Source organism: Dermacentor variabilis, chromosome 9 (genome assembly GCF_050947875.1).
Source record: "Dermacentor variabilis isolate Ectoservices chromosome 9, ASM5094787v1, whole genome shotgun sequence".
Classification (NCBI taxonomy): Eukaryota; Metazoa; Arthropoda; class Arachnida; order Ixodida; family Ixodidae; genus Dermacentor; species Dermacentor variabilis.
Window position 1 is genome coordinate 50567859 of NC_134576.1, and position 20246 is coordinate 50588104.

At 42.6% G+C, this 20246-nt stretch overlaps 1 protein-coding gene across 1 annotated transcript in view; it reads left to right on the top strand.

The window, feature by feature from the left end:
• Positions 1-494: 494 nt before the first annotated feature.
• LOC142592670 (uncharacterized) overlaps positions 495-20246 on the top strand; it is a 35812-nt gene continuing 16060 nt past the window's right edge. Inside the window, exons 1-3 of the mRNA XM_075704236.1 lie at positions 495-1027; positions 8011-8151; positions 15712-16090. Of these exons, the coding sequence (XP_075560351.1) occupies positions 15864-16090 (227 nt within the window). The 5' untranslated portion in view covers positions 495-1027; positions 8011-8151; positions 15712-15863. The remainder of the gene's footprint in view (positions 1028-8010; positions 8152-15711; positions 16091-20246) is intronic.

Consider the following 20246-nt stretch of genomic DNA (forward strand, 5'->3'; position numbering starts at 1 on the left):
TGCTCAAAGTTTGGTCATACTGGGCCTGAACACTTTGCATTGAGAGAAAGAAACAAAGCTAGAACTTAGCTCCACCAACTCTCTAAATATGATATTGTATATTTAGATTGTGATAATTGTGATGTCTTAACAGCTGTGTGTGCATGCATCACGAATGACTGCTTACTCATGTATCAGAGCGACTTTATATCTTTTTCAAACTTGCAATGTAGTGCAAAGTGTGACACTCTTGCATATGCTTGGGACACACTTTTCTGTTAGATACCTTCAAAGTGGGTGAAATGTATCTCTGATGTTATAAAAAAATTCACGGCCAATAGTAGGATCTAACCTCTCTTCTCCATTATGCTAACCCAGTGCTCTAATCCTTACGCCACGATTCCATGCATGCTTCTTTCATGCAAAAATCTCTCTAAACCTTCTAGTGCCTGCGTCACATGCCAGTTTGTTGTGTACTTTCCTTGTGCAACTAGCACTTATGAGACACTGTGTTCGAGTGCATTGCCCTTGCTATCAGCCCGTGTTTTTTGCTTGACACTTTCAATGGGGTTGAAGTTAGCCTCCAATGGGGTAGCATTTAAAAGAGACGGGTACCACGAACATCACATGGCAATTATTTACCTCAATTATCTCTCAACTGTTGCATTAATTTTTAGAGATTTGGCTTAACTTTATTCCTTCACTGAAGCATTGGCATTTGTCTCCCACAGGTGCAGCAGCATCTGGGAATGCTGGTGACGGAGCTTCTTTCCTTCCGTATATTCCGGTAGATCCGCCCAAGGAGGCAAATGAGTCCAGGCCAGACGGACATTGTATCTTCCGAGGTGTCGGAGAAAGCAGCTCTCGGGTGCGCCCTATTGGCATGCGAATCGAGCCGCTCCTCTGCAACCTCTGCCCGTACACGACACACTATACAAACCACTTCAAGGACCACATGCGGACTCACAGTGGAGAGAGGCCCTTCAAGTGCACAAAGTGTACGGCGACGTTTACAACGAGAACAAGCTGTCGGCGCCACCTGCGAACGGTACATCGATAAGGTTGGCAGCTTGGCGAGTGGTATGCATGCATTGCTAAAAATGGCACTGTAAGACAGGACACAAGATAAGAAAGCGAACAAGACAAGGGATGACTTACAACTCAGTTTATCAAAAAAGGGAAAAAGACCTTATACGGTATATACCCCGAGTGTCATCACTGCCACAGAGATACAAGTGTGCATCAACATCATCATCATTCTTGTGTTACATGTTGAGCACAAACTTTTCATTTATTTGTTTTACCTTCAAGTGCACAGAGCTTGAGGATAAATAAGCCTCGTCTGAAACATTAATTGTAAGATGACCGACTCTGCTCCTTCCTCCTGATATGAAATGCCTCGGTGATCCTAAGCTTTATGAATCTTTTGACATAGCTACTGCGTTCATTAAATCTGGCTCACACTCACAGCCTAAGCAGTGAATCAGCCAGTGTAATCTTGACGTCCCTGAAACAGACAGCTCATGCTGTCTTAATCTGAGGTTAACCAGCGAGACTTGTACCAGTGTATTGGAGAGGGAATCTTGTCCCTTCAGAAAGCGTAGAACCTGCTGTAAGTTTGCAAAATAATAATAAAGCCTTGCCTGGCAACATGATGGGATACTGAAGGATTTTTTTTTTTTCTTGACTCGTGTGAACCACGGCAACTGAGTGGCATTGAGAACCGTTGGCCTCCTGCTGCTAAGCAGGCGGTTGAGGATTCGATTTTCTGCTGTCTCGTTTACATACAGAGTAGAATGTAAAAGATACTCTTGTAATGTGTTTGGGAGCCCATGTTCAATCAGGATCCTTCAGCTGTGGCATGCCTCATAGCTGAGTGTGCAGCTTCAAGACAAACCCCATGCTTTGTTTCTCAACTTGGAAGCTCGAACAAGGAGCATCATAGTCCTTGAAGGGTATATCAATCGGTGCAGTCTGTCATTGCTAACCAGGGTGTCAAATAGAAATGTGTTGCGGTTCAGTGTTGGTTTTGGTTCACATTTTTCATTTCAGCTCTGGAGTAAAACATATAATGCTTTGAACCTGCTGAGAACTTTCTGATCTCCTTCATTCGGATTAAAACGGGTTAGAAAAGAGAAAATGATGCAGAAAAGAGTACCTCTGACACCAGTCTAATTGCTATGATATATAATTTGCGTCTATATCATGCACTCATTCAGATCCGCTGACTTCCGAAAAATAGTGACAAAAAATAAAACGATGAACCTTTTTAAGTAACAAACAGTACAATTGAACTACTGTCACTTTGTTGTGGGATGGGACAGAAGCATGAATACGTGAATGAGTTTTTAACAAGAATGATGTTAGAAATGTTTTTCTTTCTTTCTTGAACAGTGCATAAATGGAGTGTTTCTGCTACAAACCTAACATTTCTGATGTAGTACAAACAGTGTTTAATGTTGATCTAGTTTTATTTGTTCCACTTTAAAGACCCATGCACTCTTGCTTTTGTGCATTCTTGTTCATTGTTTTTGTTCTGCATGACTGGCTGCCCTGCTTTCTGTAATGACATGTCTGGTGCTGACATATGTATTGAATAAACTTTCATATTGAGTATGTACTGGTGAAGAGCTAATGCTGGTGAGGATTATGCCGTCCGACGAAGTAAATCTTAAATTTTAATGTGTAAACTTAGCTCATTCCTGAGTTCCACGCAGTCATTGTTGGCTTTGCCATCCACACCCCTTGGCCTTGGCAATGTGAAAAATGTTTGTTGACACTGCCAGGATAATTGTGCTTTTACTCAACTGTGCTTAACTGTGTTCAAGAGTTTGAAGTAAGGTTCTGTGTTCCTTGTGGAAAGTAGTCTTATTGCTTACTGCCGCACGAGGTTAGCAGTTTGGATGAGCAGAATCAGAACTCTTGTTGCTGACATAATGAAAGCCCATGTTGGGGCACCAGCTTCAGTGGCAGACGGGCAAGCACACGAGTCAAGCAATGCTATGTGCTTTTCTGCTAACGAGAAAGGAGAATTTTGTCATGTGACACAAAGCTCTGTTTCCTGCAACACCACCAGGTTTTGTTGCCATTCACATGTCACAGGCAGCTGAAGCGAGTAATTGCACCTGCAGTGTTGTGGAAATATTGTTGCAGCATGGCCATGGCTTGTATTTTCTTTGCGAGTTGGTGATGTCCATGGGTGTTAGCTGCAACATTGCATTAACCGGATGGCGTCATATCGGGAGTGAGAACACCACCGAGCATTAGCCACAGGATCTGAAAAAAATTGGCTCTAGGCAATATAAATTTTCAGCAAATATTCAATTGTGTACCGATTGCAAATACTCAGTTAAGTTCTTTTCTAGATAATGTAAAGAAGTTGTTCATATGATAAATTTTGCAGGTGAGTTGTGCGAGACCTAAAATTATGCTTGTATGTTTCTGAATGTCCAAGGTGTACAACTTGTAATTTGAATGTGTGCATCTGTATTTTAGACAAAGTTATGAAATTCTAAAATTTAGACATTGCATCCACGAATTTTTGTTGGTAACTTCTACAGGATTTTAAAATCTTACTGTTCTCTGAAACACTATATCACAACAGTTCTCACTCAATGGCTCATGTGCTCAGGGTAAAAATAAAGAAAAGAAATTGAATGAGTAGTAGAGAGAGACAATGCCGCTCCCAAAATTTGCAACTTGCAATAATTGTTACTTGAGAAAAAAAAGCAAAAAGCACTAAAGGATGCAAAAAATATACATTTTGCAGTTCAAAACCATGTAGCTTTCTTCTGAAGCAGCATCGAGGGGTTTTTCTTTTTTTTTTTTTGGCAGGCAAGTAAGCTGGAAAGTTGTCGTTTCAACAGGGAACAGCACAGTGTAGATCATTTTCAGCAGAGCAATAAATGGAGTGCATTTAGTTGGCCCATTTTGATTTATTTTATGGACACGCTGATTTAAACACACTGCACGAAGAAACAAGACGGAAAGACGAGCTGACAGGACAAAGTGCAACAGACAGTATCTTTCATATGTTTGTTAAATTTATATGGGTACATGATGGGCAAGAAAGCGATAGAACATCACGCACCGCTACACCGTATTGTCCTTCTGCGCTTGGCCAATCAAATCAATTTCCACATGTGATAAACGGTTAGATGGTGCACTCACCAAAACAATGTTAGAGCAAACAAAATATGGCAAGGAAAAGATAATAATTTGCACTCATGGCTTCACTGGAAGCAGAAAAAAATGTGCGAGTGCGCCACCTATCTGTCTATCGCTTCTAGAAATTCATTTGATTGGCAAAGCGTAGAACAGTATGGTGTAGGGGTATGTGATGCTCTATCATTTTCTTGCCCATCGTGTACCCAATAAACTTGGCAAACATACGAAAGATAAACAGTTGTCGTGCTTTGTCCTGTCAGCTTGTCTTAGTCTTTCTTCATGTAGTGGATTTGAATCCGTGCGTTCCAAAAAGAACTAATTTCCCGTGCTTTGACGGGGGAATCAAGACTGCTAATTGGGCTAGTTGGAATGTTGGATTCTTGGTTACGATACTTCAGCACAAGGACAAGGGACAAAAGAAAGGAAGTGCGCAACATGAACGCTGAGAAGTTCATAGGTTAAATACTGTTCCTTTCCTGGATATGCTGGCCTGAGCAGGTTCCCTTTACCACAGGCGCAACATGATGTGTAGATTAGAAAAACTGTAAATGAATTTTTTTTTTTTTTTGTCGCCAAGATCCATGTTCCCCATTAAACATTCTCATTATGCACTCGTAACTGTTTTGCCTTTTTTTCTTTCTTGCCAGTATGACTGTGTAAGGAGTATGTGGATATAGTGAATATTGACTGTAATAAACATATATCTGTGTGTGTCTTAATTATGATGCATTTTGACTGTGCTGGTGATGTGTTCTCACGAAGTGCGGATTTCCCATTACAGTATGTATTTGGTGCCTTGCGACTTTTATTTTTACCGGTCGCTTAAGAACAAAAGTGTGCAGCGTTACTGTGTCAAAAGAGTGCAGTTCATTGTCGTGAGAACATGGTGTTATGTTCTACACACAGCCTAGCACATGAAGGCATGCTTGCTCCATGTTTGCTTTAGCATAATCAGAATTGAGCTTAAGTCAGTGAAATGGGACCACCTCTATAAAGTATATATATGAGAATGTAACAAGTTGTGCTTGGATGAATTATGAGCAATGATAACGTTAGTTGTGGAGTTGATCATATAAACAATGCTTAAATATTACAAGAAATAATGTCTGGCAGTTGAATTTCTCTGCAAGCTTCTCTTGTTTTAAGTGAGTACTTGCCGAGAAATAAAGTGCATTGGCATTATTTTTTTGGTTGATGCTTGTATTACACAAACACTTCATCCTCCTATTATGCTTTAAGGATGTCGTTGTGGAGCCTTGGCTGCTTGGTGCTGCTTTTTCATTGTATTATGTCAAATCAAAGTACCAGTATTATTTCTTTCATTGTGGAAAATTTTCTTTTTCTCAGTTCTGTTTGCAAACATGTATGAATTGTTTGTAGTGTGTGTTTATTTCAACAAATTCATCCCAACTTGCACTGTTGCTTTGTGAAACATTCATGCATGCCTGCACGGCAACTGTTGGCAAGGGAAGGGTTCCCCAATGTATTTCTTATTGAAAGTTAATGCTTGCGTTATTTCATGTTCTTTCTCCTCCTGTTTGCACTATTTAGTCCCAGAGACTGCTTTGTCAACTGGCCTGCACTTCTCAGTACTTCGCACTGTTGTTTTCCTGGTTTCTCCAAACTTGTAGTTGTAGACAGGCACAAAGCTAGTCGATGTCTCCACCTCAGCTTGCTTCTTCATCAACAATGGGTGTGTTCCAATTCACTCCTGCAAGCAAGGTTCTGTCACTTAATATATCTGAGAAAACAGCTTGTTCTCTCTATCCATCTGTGTATTGAAACATGAGCGCACCTAGACATTGTTCACCACTTGGCATCTAATTTTGGATGCAAAAGTAAGCTGTAAAGTCAATTTTCAGTGTACCCAAAGGTCAATTATTGTCGTTACAGATAACACTACGAGGAACTTAGACGACTTGTGCCCATCGCTTTCCTAAGGATACGTTTCCCCTCTAGCCTAAACAGCACTCATACTTAAGCCCGATTCACACAGCCATTGTCTGCCTTGTCTCTTTGGTGTTATAGCACATATGTATATCAGGAGAAAATATTTTCTCACCATTTCTTTTTTTCAAAAGAAAGGTGCCAACAATGTTAATAGCATTGGCTAACGCTGCTGGCATCCCTTTTTTGAGACAGAACTGGCAAAGAAACGCTCTCTGCTGACAGATGTCAGTGCCTTGACGGGACAGATGACAGCTGTCTGAATCAGTCTGGCATCATTTTGATAGTGCAATCGCCTTAGTCAATGCAACAGTTTACAATAAACAAGGAAAACTGAAGACGGTGCTCTACAAAAAGCCTAACGATAGACAGCAATATTTAGACTCAGTCTAAGTTGTTGTTGCCTATCTTTAGGCTTATACTTGTCATCCTCCACGACACAGTAAACAAGGAAGTATTTGCAGAGCAGGGGCAGAATCGGTAAGAGCGATCTGTAGTGACAATGACAATTACAGTCACCATCGAAATAATCCCAAGGCAACACTTACTAAAACTAATTACCTGCGAAACACCTTAAACCACACTTATATCGGCACATGTAAATTAGAAAGGAGTTCAGCATTACCTAGAAGTGAGCCAGCCTAAAACACAATTTAAGCTTCCACTAGCCTTTGTAACAAAGCATTCCTATTTATTCTCAAACACAAACACTGCTGTACATAAATACTGTTCAATATTATCAAGCAGTGAGACTTGCCACCATAAAGTGTGTTCCTGTATGTACCGAGGGTCTCGTATCCAACAGAAATATGGTCATGCAAAAGTAAGCTCTCAGTATACTGTCAACACAATAGCTTGCTGTCTTGTAATGTGTATTACCTGCAAACGCTTTCAACATAATGTAAAAGGTAGTAGCACAGTACTTGATTATGGGCACGAAATTGGCAAATCAGTTTGGTGTAAGCTGCCCACAAGGTGGAGGAAGCTTTGTAACTTTACTACAAGTTGATGACCACTCCCCCCCCCCCCAACCTTTTGAGCCTAGAATTAAATCCAATATTACCTGTACAAGTCCTAAATATATTTCCTGCAGTTCTCTCTCTCTCTCTTCTTTTCTTTTCTTTTTTTTTTTTGCTGCAAACGCTATATTGAGGAAACGAGAATGCCTAGGAATGTTAGAGTAAACGCACCACACAGACGACTAGAAACTTACCAAAGTAGTTGCATTGCATTTTAGCCTGCCAGGTCACAATTTTGATGAACTTCAGCTTCATATTCTAGTATTGCTTTTGTTTGCCCTGAGACAGATAATATAATCATACCTCATCTACAAGTACAATACATTGCAACCACCACTCATTTCAACAATGGCCCAAATGTAATAAGCAGCTCTCAGACATCCACAGTCTTACACAAGAGTAGACCAGAGCCGATTGTAACCTCCGTTTCAATTTCTGACATTGTCTCATATTTGTTATTTCATATTTTTTCTCCCCGTAGTCCCCATTCACTTGTGTCATCTGCTCGCTAGACAACAAAGTAACCTGCACTGTGGCAGACTTTGATGCTGTCTATTCAAAGTTATCTTGTGTTTATGGCACGATTCACACACATGCTCGTAATTGTCCAGTGAAGATGTCAAAGTATTCATCTACGCAGAGATTTGAAACACACCCACTATTGATGGCGTCATGTGCATGTGGTGGTTTACCATGCAAGTAAGGAAGTGATCTTTTACCAAATGATGTGAGCCAAAAAAGTGTTTCCTTGCTGTGAGCCTAAACCAACCAGTACTAAGCACAAAGTTTTACTTTGTTGGAAGTTAGAATAATAATGTGAGTAACTGTCATTAACGTACCTACTATGCCCTGTGGCTTGGACGTTCCTGTGTAACTTGGGTGTTTTCTCTCCATGCAGTTGCAGCGGGACAAAGAACTCGAGGCAAGGGGAGATCATTTCTCCAGTGGTGGACAGTGAGGGAGAACACCGAAGAGACAGCTGAGGCTGAGCCAAACAAGCCACGCAAGTTTCGCCAGCTCGTCGGGAGTACCACTAAAGGTGCTGTTGTTCAGGGAAAGAAATCCAGCCAGAGAAAAGATCCACTTCTCTGCAGCCTTTGCCCATACACTACGCATCACTCGACCCACATGAAGGACCACATGCGAACACATAGCGGAGAGAAGCCCTTCAAGTGCACCAAGTGCCCTGCCGCATTCACGCAGGCAGCACACTGTCGGCGCCACTTACGCACCCACGGGCGCCGGAAAACTTCACTGACCTAATTATGTCTTGTAAAATTTCTATATAGATATGGTGACTCCATCTGTGTATTGCGGCATTCTAAAGTGAGCTTTTCTTCTGCTTCTCCTCTTCTCTCCTGATCCTTGGCCACTGGCGATGGTGATCGCTGCACTCTCCCAGCCAGCTGTCGTTGCCCTGCCGCTGGTAATGCGCTGGTAGCACATTTTTGACAGATGCCTCTTCAGTTCTACCACTTGGTTAATTATAATAGATGGTCTTCAACAGTCCTTGTCGCTTAGCTGTTTTAACAGTGAAGTACAGACCAGTGAATAGAGTTTTTGAGTCCAGTCCTTTCCTCACCAGTGTCGTGGAGCCAGGGTCGATCTCTGGCATCGTTGTTTTACAGTGGTGATCAAAGTGCGTCTTCATAGTCATCTGGTATTTCTGTCACTGCAGCTGGGTCCTATCAGCTGGGTCCTATCGTCACTGCAACTCGATGCTATCGATTAAGCCCAGCTCTTGATCATACGGCAACCAAGGGATAGTACCGAATGCAGGGAAGTGTGAGCTGCACCCAATGCCTGCGGTGCAAGACCTGTGTTGGTGAGGCATTGCTGGCTCCAAAGTGCTCTTCCAGCCTCCCTTAAACTCTGGATATAACTTAATAAACATTTTGAGGTCCTGGATCATGCGTTCAGCAAGAGAACTAGCCTCAGGATGGTAAGGTAGTGAATCGTGATGTTTTCCTCATTAGCCCAACTGCGTAGCTCCTCACTTCTGAAGGCTGCTCCATTGTCGGCAACAATTACTTTGGTGTTCTTGAAGATTTCCCGCTCGAGAAGATATGTGAAACAGCTCACATCTTCTCTTCCAGCCTTGATGGCAACAAAGGGCGACCAGAAAAGCTTGAGTTCTCCTAACGCCTTCACCTTTCTTCTTGAACTCGAGCATATTCAAGATGAATGACTTCGAATGGGATCATCGAGTATTCTGGCAGTACCATTTTGTTCCCACAAGGTTTGTATTTGACCATTTGGTACTCGTGACGTGTCTTCACGTAATTGGCGGCATACGCTTTCATATTTTTCAACGTAAAACTCTTGGTGAGCTTGTGGTAAGCCTCCCAAAATGCATCATGTCCTCGCAGTTGAGGACTGGTGTGGTATAACTTGAGGACTGCGGGCACTTTTGTTTCAGAAACTAGACTTTCCGCTTGTGCAGCTCCATCTCTTTCCTACCCTCCCAGAGCTGCATCAAGTTAATATTTCCTTTAAAAATTTCTTGTGGGACATGAAGTTGTGATTATGCGTCAGCGCCCTGATGCCGCTGGCCTGGTCTATGCGTTATGTCGAAGCTTAATTGTTGACTTTCGCTCACCCAGTGGACTACTCTACGCTTTGGCATTGCAAGTTCCAAGAGATACATCAATGCCTGATTATCACTGAAGAGCTTGAAATGTTTGCCTTTCATGTAGCTGCTGAAGTATCTTAGGGCCATAGTGACCCTTCCTTGTCGGTTGTTGTGTAGTTCTCTTGTGGTTTCGTGAATGTATAGGAATGGTATCTGATGGCCTTGAGTTCCTTGCAGGTTGCTCATTTTCGTCTCGTTGATAAAGAATGGAACCGGTAGCATAGTGAGAAGCATCTGCTTAGAGTTCAAACGGCAAATCAAAGTCTGGGAGTGTCGGCACAGGTTCGGATGAAACGGCTCGCACAAGTTTCAGACAGCTGTTCTCACATTCTTCGCACCATATGAACGCCTTTCTGTGTCAGTTCAGTAAGATATTTCGTTTTTCTTGCATAGTCTTTTATATAAGCGCAAAAGTGGCCTGTGAGCCCCAAGAAACACTTTTAAAAGAATAAATGTTGTATGGTTGTGCCAGTTTCTTGGTGTGCTGAATTCTCTCCTCTTTACTGCCTTTTGTTTTTACATCAAATACTCTTCCCGGAAAACCACTTTCCTGCCAAAAAACTCACTTTTTTGTATATTTAACTTTAGCAGTGCTCTTCATGATCTTCTCTTGTTTTCGAGTATACAATTATGTTGTCCACATATACATTACAGAATTTTCCGGTGAAGTTGTGGAGCACATTGTTATATCTTTTGAAACCATGATCCGGAGTTTTCCCATCCAAACGACAGCCTATTGTACTCATATACGAGGGTTGATCCAGAAATCAGGTTCCCATCAATTTTAGAAATAGACAACATCGTTTATTCTCATAGAAATTTGCATCATTGGAAAGGTGAAACATTGTTCTATTTTTCTACATAATCGCCATCTTTTTCTACACATTTCTGTAGACTGGGCTCCAATTTCTGTATCCCAGTGTCATAGAACTGCGCCACCAACTCGTTGAAGAAGCGTTTCACCTCTTCTTTGACTTCATCGTCTCTCCAGATGCGTTGGCCGCTCAACTGCTCCTTTAACTTGGGGAACAAGTGATAATCACTAGGCATGAGGTCCGGACTGTACAGTGGGTGGGGCTTGACAGTCCACCCAAAGTTTGTCAAAAGTTCCTGGGTTGGACAAGAAACATGAGGTCGGGCATTGTCGTGAAGCAGCATTACACCGGCTGCCAGTCGTCCTCGCTGGCGGTTCTAGATAGCTCGCCTGAGTTTTTCTAGTGCTGCACAATAACCGTCTGAGTTAAGTGTTGTCCCATGTTCCATGAAATCGATCAGCAGTATCCCCTTGCAATCCCAAAAAACACTGGCCGTGACTTGGCCAGCAGACGGAGTTTGTTTGAACTTCTTTGTGACTGGGGACTCTGAGTGAAACCACTGTTCGGATTTTTGTCTCGTTTCGGGAGTGAAATGAAACACCTACGTTTCGTCTCCCGTAACAATAGAGTCCAACAATCCTTCCTTATCTTCTTGACACTTTTGAAGAAACTGGCGAGCACAGTCAAGGCGTCTCTCCTTGTGGTCTGATGTCAATAGCTGCGGTACCCATCAAGCACACCACTTGTGATACGCCAATTTTTCAGTGAAAGCTCTTTCCACTGTACCGTAAGAAATCCCAGAAATCTGAGCAACAAGTTCACGGATGATGATCCTCCTGTTAAGAAGCACTTTGCGTTGGACCGATGTCCACCCACTCTCGGAAAGAACCATCGTAACTGCAGACACGTATGATCTCCCCACGCGCAATGTTGTCAGCATAGACTAGGCACTTGTTGAATGAACTTACAGAAGCACCTGTATCAATTAGAATTGACAAAGTGTGGCTGTCCACTAGCATCTGGACACTCAAATGCCCGTCTTTGTGAGAAATACTGTTTCCTCAACAATGCATCGCTCTTGATCCAAGTTCTGACACTGAACATTGGGCATCATGCAGTGTCGGTTACAGTCAGTGCTAGTTTATGCTGCCTCCAATTATGTGGCTGTGTTCTTGTCACGATAGCCGCCTATACTGACCGACGTCTCCTTATCAGTCAGGTGCATGGTATTTCGGACATTTATTATTCAGTGCGAGTAGTAATTAGTCCAGAGTGGTAAGTGATCTGATTTTAATCTGTCTGATAATATCTAGTCATACCATGTACAACGAGAGCGATGACAGAATAATCCACCAATGTCGGGTCAGCAATATGAAGCAAGCACCGCTTTTCAAAAACATACTCTCCGATATTAGTGCCTCTCTGCCTGTAGATAATAGCATTATTCCACAGCTCTACAGGATTTATCTGAAAAGCACTCAAGAAGCTTTTCCTCCATTCAATCCAAGAAGTACTATTTGCAATTCAAGCCACTTTTGTGCGTTCCCACAGAGAAAAGGTCCTATATTACGGATGCATTCTTCATCAACTGTCTATTCGTTTTTGTTGCAGGTGTATTCATAGTAATCCAACCAAAAAGCTACACCCAAGAAAGTACCATCAAACAAGTCTGGTCTTGCAAAGAGGTCTTCGCACTTTCCTCTCGGATTTGCCGCTGAATAACAAGTCCTAGGGGCTGCTGCTGCTGTACCATATACGTCATCTGCATTTCTTGTAATGTGCTAATGACACATGCTGTGTTAGTCAGGGAAATTTGCTGGCTGGTGGGACTCTCCCTAACCAAGATGCCAAGTCCTCAAGGTTCAGACTGACAGTCACACTTCCGTGACGAGGTCATCTACTGTAGCTCCAGCTATATGGGAAATCGTCTCCAGAAGACTCGGGGTGGTCATGTCCTCCAGCAGCCTGATGTATCTCCCGCCATCTGGTCGGAAGCCCACGATGATGGGTCACCCCCTCACGGCGCGTGATGTCGAACTTAATCTTCATTTGTGGGTTCCAGACTTCGGCTGTGCCAATGTAAAGTTTCTGTGTAGACATAGTGATCTTTATCGGTTTATTGTGGCATTCTCAAGTGAGCTTCTCTTCTGCTTCTTATTCTCTCCTAATCCTTGACCACTGGCGATGTGGATCGCCACATGTCTTTCTGATGCTCACGTTAGCTCGTGCTTGGGAGCTCATGGCACTCATGTTTTGTGCAAATGTGTGGGGAAAAAAATGCATTAACATGTGTTGCGTCAATCACATAAAGGATTCCATTGCTCCGGAGTGCTTTAGACAGAATCACAATGGCACATATATATAATGCATGCAAGCGTTGTATTTTGTGGTCTAACGAAATAGAAAAGGGCCCAACTTTGAAGTTGAATACAGAATGGATTAGTCAGCTAGATGGAGCAGTGTTCTTTAATAGCAATGCTCTACCTTAAATAGGCAGGATGACAAAGGCACAGGCTCCATATTCATCTTGCTCATTGACTCCGTGCTTTTGCCTTAGCTCTTTAAGTTTGAGCACTGACATTGAAGAGCAGTGTACCACCTAACCCGGGAATGTGTTCGTTTGACATATAGTAGCCTGAAAATATATGCATATTTGTATTGTGTTTCCATTTGTCATTGCCATTCACTAGTTTGTTGCGCTTGGTTCATAGGAGCGATGTGTTCATATGGTTACATAGGTCAACTTTTCCACGAAATTGGCTGTTTCATTGTATTGTAGTTGACCTTGTTAAATTTTGTGGAGAACTACGTAAAGTTAAATACTATTACAAACTAGTGAACATTGCTTGTCTTATATTGTGAAGTGAATTTCCTCATCTTATGCTTCTTTTAAAAAAAGAAGTATGCATGTCCAGATCTTAAAGTGCTCCCAAAATATGTGTACATGGTTTCAGTTTAATTCTTACATGTAAGGAGTGCATTGCATGAGCAGGAGTGCAGCAAAAAAGCTGGATTAAGGCAGCTTGACGCCACAGCTACACTTAGTTGCACAATAACTTGGTAAATAATGTTGATGCATGGTGCATTTAAGGGAAAGTGTTTTCTCATTCTCTGAATAAAGATATCCGTGCAGAGCATTCAGAATTTTTTTTTCTAAATTGCACTTTTACAAAGGGGTCATTTGCTGTCGCTGGAATCGAACCTCTCTTGACTATAGCCCACCTAAACAGATGTTAAATCTATTGAGTTGAGCCCAATATCGCCATGAAAAGGTATAAGGCATGCCTATATAAATGCGAACACGAAATTTGTGTTCAAAGCCAGTAATATTTTATGTGTACGCCTATGACGAGAGAAGGTGGCACGATTGGGATTCTTCAACAGGTGAACAACATAACAAATAGCAGGGCTTAAGACATACTAGTGAGCTAGTTGCTTAACAGCGCTTGTGTTTGTTCATTCTGTGTTACGTTGTTTTTTTTTTCAAAGTGCACTGCCATATTTCAAAATAGCAATATTTGAGGTGCTGATACAGTTTCAAGAATAAGATGACTAATGAAATGTTACCAGCATGTAAATTGAAGAAAACACGGTGAAATGAGACACGGCAATTTCGGCAGTGCCAAAAGGAATGGACAATGTCCAAGTGCTTATAGGCATTAGTTTCATGTCTTTCTTTGGGATCTGTCATTGCTTACACACTGATAAAACTTGACTGAAGTCACTACAACATATTTAAGGAGCATAATGATAATTGTAATGATAGGTCAGTTGGTACATTGTGTCTGGAAACTATTACACCAATGTTTCTTCCGAAAAGAGCTGAAAATTTATGCAAATGCAGACATGCTCGCTTCTTTAAAGGAAACTGTTTGGCTGTGATTGAGATGACATTATGTGCTGTGTGCTTCGCATCATATGCTTGCATTTGATGTGCGTCACAAGCCAGCGGTTGCGGGAACAACTTGTAAGTTCTCATAAAATGTTGAGCACACAGCACAGCAGGAAAAGATAAAAGACAAAGATTAATAGAGAGTTTTATTTTTTCCATAAGCATGTTCATTTGCCGAATGCTGGGTTACCAAAGTTGTGTATGGTAGCAGCAACATTGGTAGCGGCATCTGGTGACAGAGTCTAACCTGAGAGCACGGAAAGTTAGTACTGCAGTGACTTGCGTATTCTGCTTAATGGTTGGTGTAAAGCGTTGGTAGCAACATAATTGTTAACATGCAGTAGTTTCTGTTTTTGTTTCAGGGATAACGCTGAGGTGACACAGGAATTTTAGAAACACATTGTAGTTGTACAAATTGTCACAAGATGTCCCTACTAGCTTTGCTTCTGCCATGTGTGGCTCTGGTAATCCATAAACAACAACAAGTTTATGGACAAGCTAATAATAACAAACTAATAAGGAAATCGCAGGGGTGGTTGCTGTGTCAGAAGGATGTGAGCCTTGCATCCGAAACCAAACTGCACTGTGTGCTTGTTGAAATGAGTGCATTAAAAAGAAGTAGCCTAATTATTAGATTCACTCTCATGGAACTGAGGCTTCATAGTGTAATTACTGAGTCGACAACTATCGAGGAACCTAAAAATGAGACAAAAATTATCTGTCATTACTTGAGGACCCTTGCTTGGCTTGAATACTATCACTAAAGCATAAAATACTGATAGAAAAGGAAAAAATGCATATTGCAGACATAATGCAACAGTTCTAAAGAAAATTATCAAATGATGATTCTCTTGGTAAGCACTGAATGTTTTTACAACTGGGGCCACACATGTCAGCTTCTCTCACATGCCACTGCGTAGTGGCTATTATGGCCACTTATCGCTGTTTTTATCATAGGACTACATAAGCACAATCCAGACTGCAGATTAAAAAAGCTTTCTAAAAATAAACAAAAAAATGTTCCACAGTGCTTTTCACATAACCGCTGCTGGATTGGGCGCCATGGACGGTGCACTTTCCGTAACACTGAAAAAGATTTTATTGACTGAAGAAAAAAAAGAAAGCAGGTGTCGCGAACATCACAAGTCATTCTCTTTAAATGCTTAACCAATCGTCTTGCAAGTGTAGCATCCATTCTGGAGTATGAGTTAACTTGGGTCCTTCATTGCAGCATTGGCATAATGCATTTATCTCCCACAGATGCAGCAGCTCCGACCAATTGTGATGAAGGCACTTCATTTCTCCAGTCACGGCCGGCGGATCCTTCCGAGGAGGCGGGCGAGTTCAGGCCAAGCAGGCATTCTTTCTTCCAAAGTGTCGGCGAGAGCGGTGCTCGAGTATGCAAGAACGGGATGCGGAAAGAGCCACTTCTTTGCAACCTGTGTCCGTACGCGACACACTATTCAACCCACTTCAAGGACCACATGCGGGTTCACAGTGGAGAGAAGCCCTTCAAGTGCACAAAGTGCCCAGCCTCGTTCACACAGAGGGCGCACTGTCAGCGGCACTTGCTCACCCACGAGCCCAAGAAGCCTCACCAACGTGCTGCACTTGCGCGTGCCTCTGTTCGGAAAGCGAGGTTTGTCCCCTGAGGAAGTGTACAGCCTGCGGTAAAAATTACAAAAAGACAAAGAATAGAGAGCCTTCCTTGGCAATTTTAAGGAGTACTCAGTCAAACTTTGTTTTGTGACTTGCACTCAGTAGCTCAGCAGTCATGTCGTTGAGCTGCAGAGCGAGAGCTTCGACGCCTTGCTGGTGATGCTGCATTCCAGGGGGAGGGAGTCTGGGGGCCAAAATGGAATGCTCAAGTGCCACGTTTTTGGGTGCTAGTTAATAGAACACCAGATAGTCAAAATTATTTTTTTGTAGCACAGTGTGTGGTTTCGAGATGTTGAACACCACAATAGAACCGTTTCTGAATCTGCAAGTGTGCTTGTCTGCTTTTTCTTATTTGCTCAAGTAATGATGGCACTGATCATGATTCACATCAAGACAAAGTACTTAGCTGCACACTCGGGGGCCTGACTTTTGTGCATGGTTTTATCAGGCCCGTACTTGCCGATCCGTGAACATTAAAATTTGTAAAAACATTCACACACAAAGCAACAGGTATACCATGCACTTTTTTTAAAGCTTGTCCTCAGCACCCACCTTTTATGGGATCCAAACTCACTTTACTAATGATTTAAATGTAAATTTACCTTTAGATGTAAAACATGCAAGCAGCAGCAAAGACTGACACGCAATGCAATGTTTCTGTTCACAGTGACTTTTTTGGCAACTTTGCTGTTGCCGATGTTGCTTCAGAAACTTGTCTGTACAAACTTGCTCAGAGCAAGTACTTCTCTTGCACCCTTTCACAATCCGAATACTTCCAACTGTAGGTTTGGAGGCCAATGACTGAAGCTTACTTGGAAACAGAATTTATTTTCTTTTAAATATTGATGACAACATTCACAGAATTGTACGATGCATCCGAATTCGTTATGCAGATTTAGCAGGTATAATTACGTGAACCATGACTATATTTTTCATGTCATAAGACAAGTAAACGGTGCCAGTATGTGCGGACTGCAGAAAGTGACTGCTTTGCCATTAGCTGTCCGAACTGCCTCATGGGAAAGCTAGGTTTAAAATTATAAAAAGGGTCCATAATGTAGAGATGCAGTAAGTGGAGCTTGTTGGTTGGGATTCATTCCTAAAGACAGTAACATTGGATACAACAGATGGAAAGAGAAGGCACGCTGACACTTTTTCATGCCTTTTTGTTTGCACTTTTATTGTCTTGAAAAAGAAACCACAAAATTTAATTTGCTTTTGGGCTTATTGGCTTTGATAGGCAGTTTATCAGTCCTTGAAGAAATGCATAAATCCATTTGATTTGTTAGTACTAACCTATGAGGCCAAAACTTGGATGATAACAATGAAACTTGAAAGAAAGCTGGGGGCCCATCAACATGTGGTGGAAGTTAAAATGATGTGCTTAATGCTAAGAGATGGGGAGATGACAGTATCTGTTTAAGAGCCAATATGAGTAGTTGATGTTAGAGTTACAATTAAGAGAAAAGAACAAACTCGGGCAGATTGTGTAATGTGTAGAGAAGGTAGTTAGTAGTCTATCAGTGTACTGCAAAGGGTGCCAGGAGATGTAATAGAGGGCATGCAGTGAGATCAGGATATTTTCAGGCATAGGACGGGGGCAGCTTATGCAAATCGAGGGCAAGGAGGTCACGGGTAGAGGCTTCTGTTCTGCAGGCAATTTGTGACGCCACACACCGGGAGATGAGAAGTTGGCAGCTTAGAAGGCGAGCAGTCCAGCAGGAAACTTTTTTTCTCTTTGGGCTACACGTAAGCATTGCAGGTGATCACAGCGAGCGGTCCTTGTTGAGCCTCACCGGGAAGTGTGTAGGAGATAAAGAACGTGTTCTCACTCTTTCTAGGCAATGCGGTTTCAAGTGATTTATGTGCCTTGTCTCAAAGCTTCTATTAAGATTAAGCTTTTGGCAACATTTGCCACTAGTGCAGTAGAACTTCGTTGATACGTTCCCGTCACGTACGTTTCCCCTCGCCAGCGTTCGCAATCGAGCACACGAAAAATGAAAAATACATTCCCGGAAAACAGGTTTTTTCGGCATCAACGGTCTGTGCGTCGCCAAACTGCGATCGTGTGACGCGTTTTCCGGCCGCTAGGTCCCACGTAAACAAGAAAATGCGCGAGGCGCGCGCGATCGAGAACAGCATACAGCTGCTCGCCACGGCAGCTTCACCGCCATACTCGCCCGCCTGCCTCGCGTGAAAACGCCGGCGCGCATTCAGTTTCTCATTTCGGTAGCAGTAAATCTTCGGGGTCGTCGCACGCGGCAATTGCAGCTATCACCGCCGATCCTATTGCGATAAGCATCTTCGCCTGTCGTTTCACAGCACGTGGTGCCGTCGGGAGCGTAGCGCTCGCTTTTAACAGCGATAATCGAAACGCGCCGCCGTTCCCTGCTGCAGACTGCGATCGCATACGTTTTCCGGTCGCTAGATCCCATGTGAACAAGCAAAGGCGCGAGGCGCGCGCGATCGAGACGGTATGTAGGCGCCTGTCTCACGTGATAAACGACGGCGCACAGTTTCTTATTCCGGTACGGGCATATCTCCGCCCGGGTCATATCAGCACGCCGCATTCACAGCTATCGCCGCCAAACATATTGTGATAAGTATCTTCACCTATCTGTTTTACAGCGCGTGGTGCGTAGTGTCATTGTACTGCACGCTTTTAGTAGGCGATAATCCAAACGCGCCACCGTTCCCTGCTGCAGGCGGCGCGATGTGGGCACCACGTTTCGCTTCGGCGGCATCCGGCGTCGCCCACCAGCTTGAATTAGCTTCTGTTTCCCGTCGGCCTCTTGAAACACCACACAATAGGAAAACAACAAAACGCTCCTCGGATCGCCGGAGCACCAGCTCGACGCGCGTCGGCGTCTCGTGCCGCATCGATCCGCGCGACGCATCGCATGACGTAGATGGCAACAACAGTTGAGTCTGTCAATTTTTTTTTTAGTTCGGATCGTACGTTTTCCCCGTGAGTACGTTTTTTCTCGCGTTTTTTTTTTTTCAGAACGTATCAACAACGTTCTACTGTAATAGGTCGGAGGTATGTATGCATACAAAGGAATACCTAGGTACCATAAGCATAAAATGAAAGACGAAGACAGCAGACTTTTTAAAATGCTTGCTGTGCATAATTACATGCAAGTGCATCACGTATTCCCTTTTTAGCCTGTCGATAAGGATTGACTGTAGTACCAAGCATACATTTTTGGTGCCTGAATCATGACTGCGTTACAAATACAGGTAAACCTTGAACAATGCATTAGAGTAGTGTCGGTATTGTTCATGTTTGAATTTATGCTGGTATTATCATTCTGCAAAGAGGAATCGACTCAACGTTTATGTCAGTACTCCTTCAAAGCACAGATCCCGAAGAAACGTTCTGTAAATCACATTTGTCAATGACTTAAAAGAGCTTGAATGCATTTTCATCTTGTGTTTCAAAGCCTGTGCTGCTTGTCGCACTACTGTGTAGTCCAGCACCCATGGATTACACATTATAATGGTGAGATCCGTCTAACGTACGGTGTATTTGAGGTGCATAACATTGACCCAGTTATATTGACATGTTGTTAAATGATAGTAATCCAAATGTTCATCATCCTTATGAGTGATTAATGCTGTAGTTTCTTTTTTTTTTGCAATTATTGTAGCATTACTTGAGAACTAGCTTACCATGGATGCAAGTAGTCAGGTTTCGATGCTGTCCAGTTGCCCTCACTCGAGAGTTTCACTGGGCGGTGCAATTCCTATTGTGTTCTGGTCATGCATACTATACTTCACCGCAGAGCATAATGCTTAAGTGCATTGCGACCACCTGAAATTTAAATAACGCATATTGAGAAAATTCATCTGCAACCCATTAGGCATTGTTATGATGTTTAAATCGGTTTACTGTAAGTCATATCTTTGACAAATACGTGGAGTAGCATGCCAGACTGCCAATTGGGGAAAAAATCTCCAGCATTCCATTGAGATGGCATCTCTTACTATCTTTCAGTTATTTGCACATTGGAGGATTGTAGCTTTTGAGAGGGTTTGCTCATTTTGTTGGTTCACACAGACTGTTTCTTCTTTAACTTGTATTATGGAAAAGCACACAGCCATGATTAAACTCAATGTATAATCTGGAAGTTCAT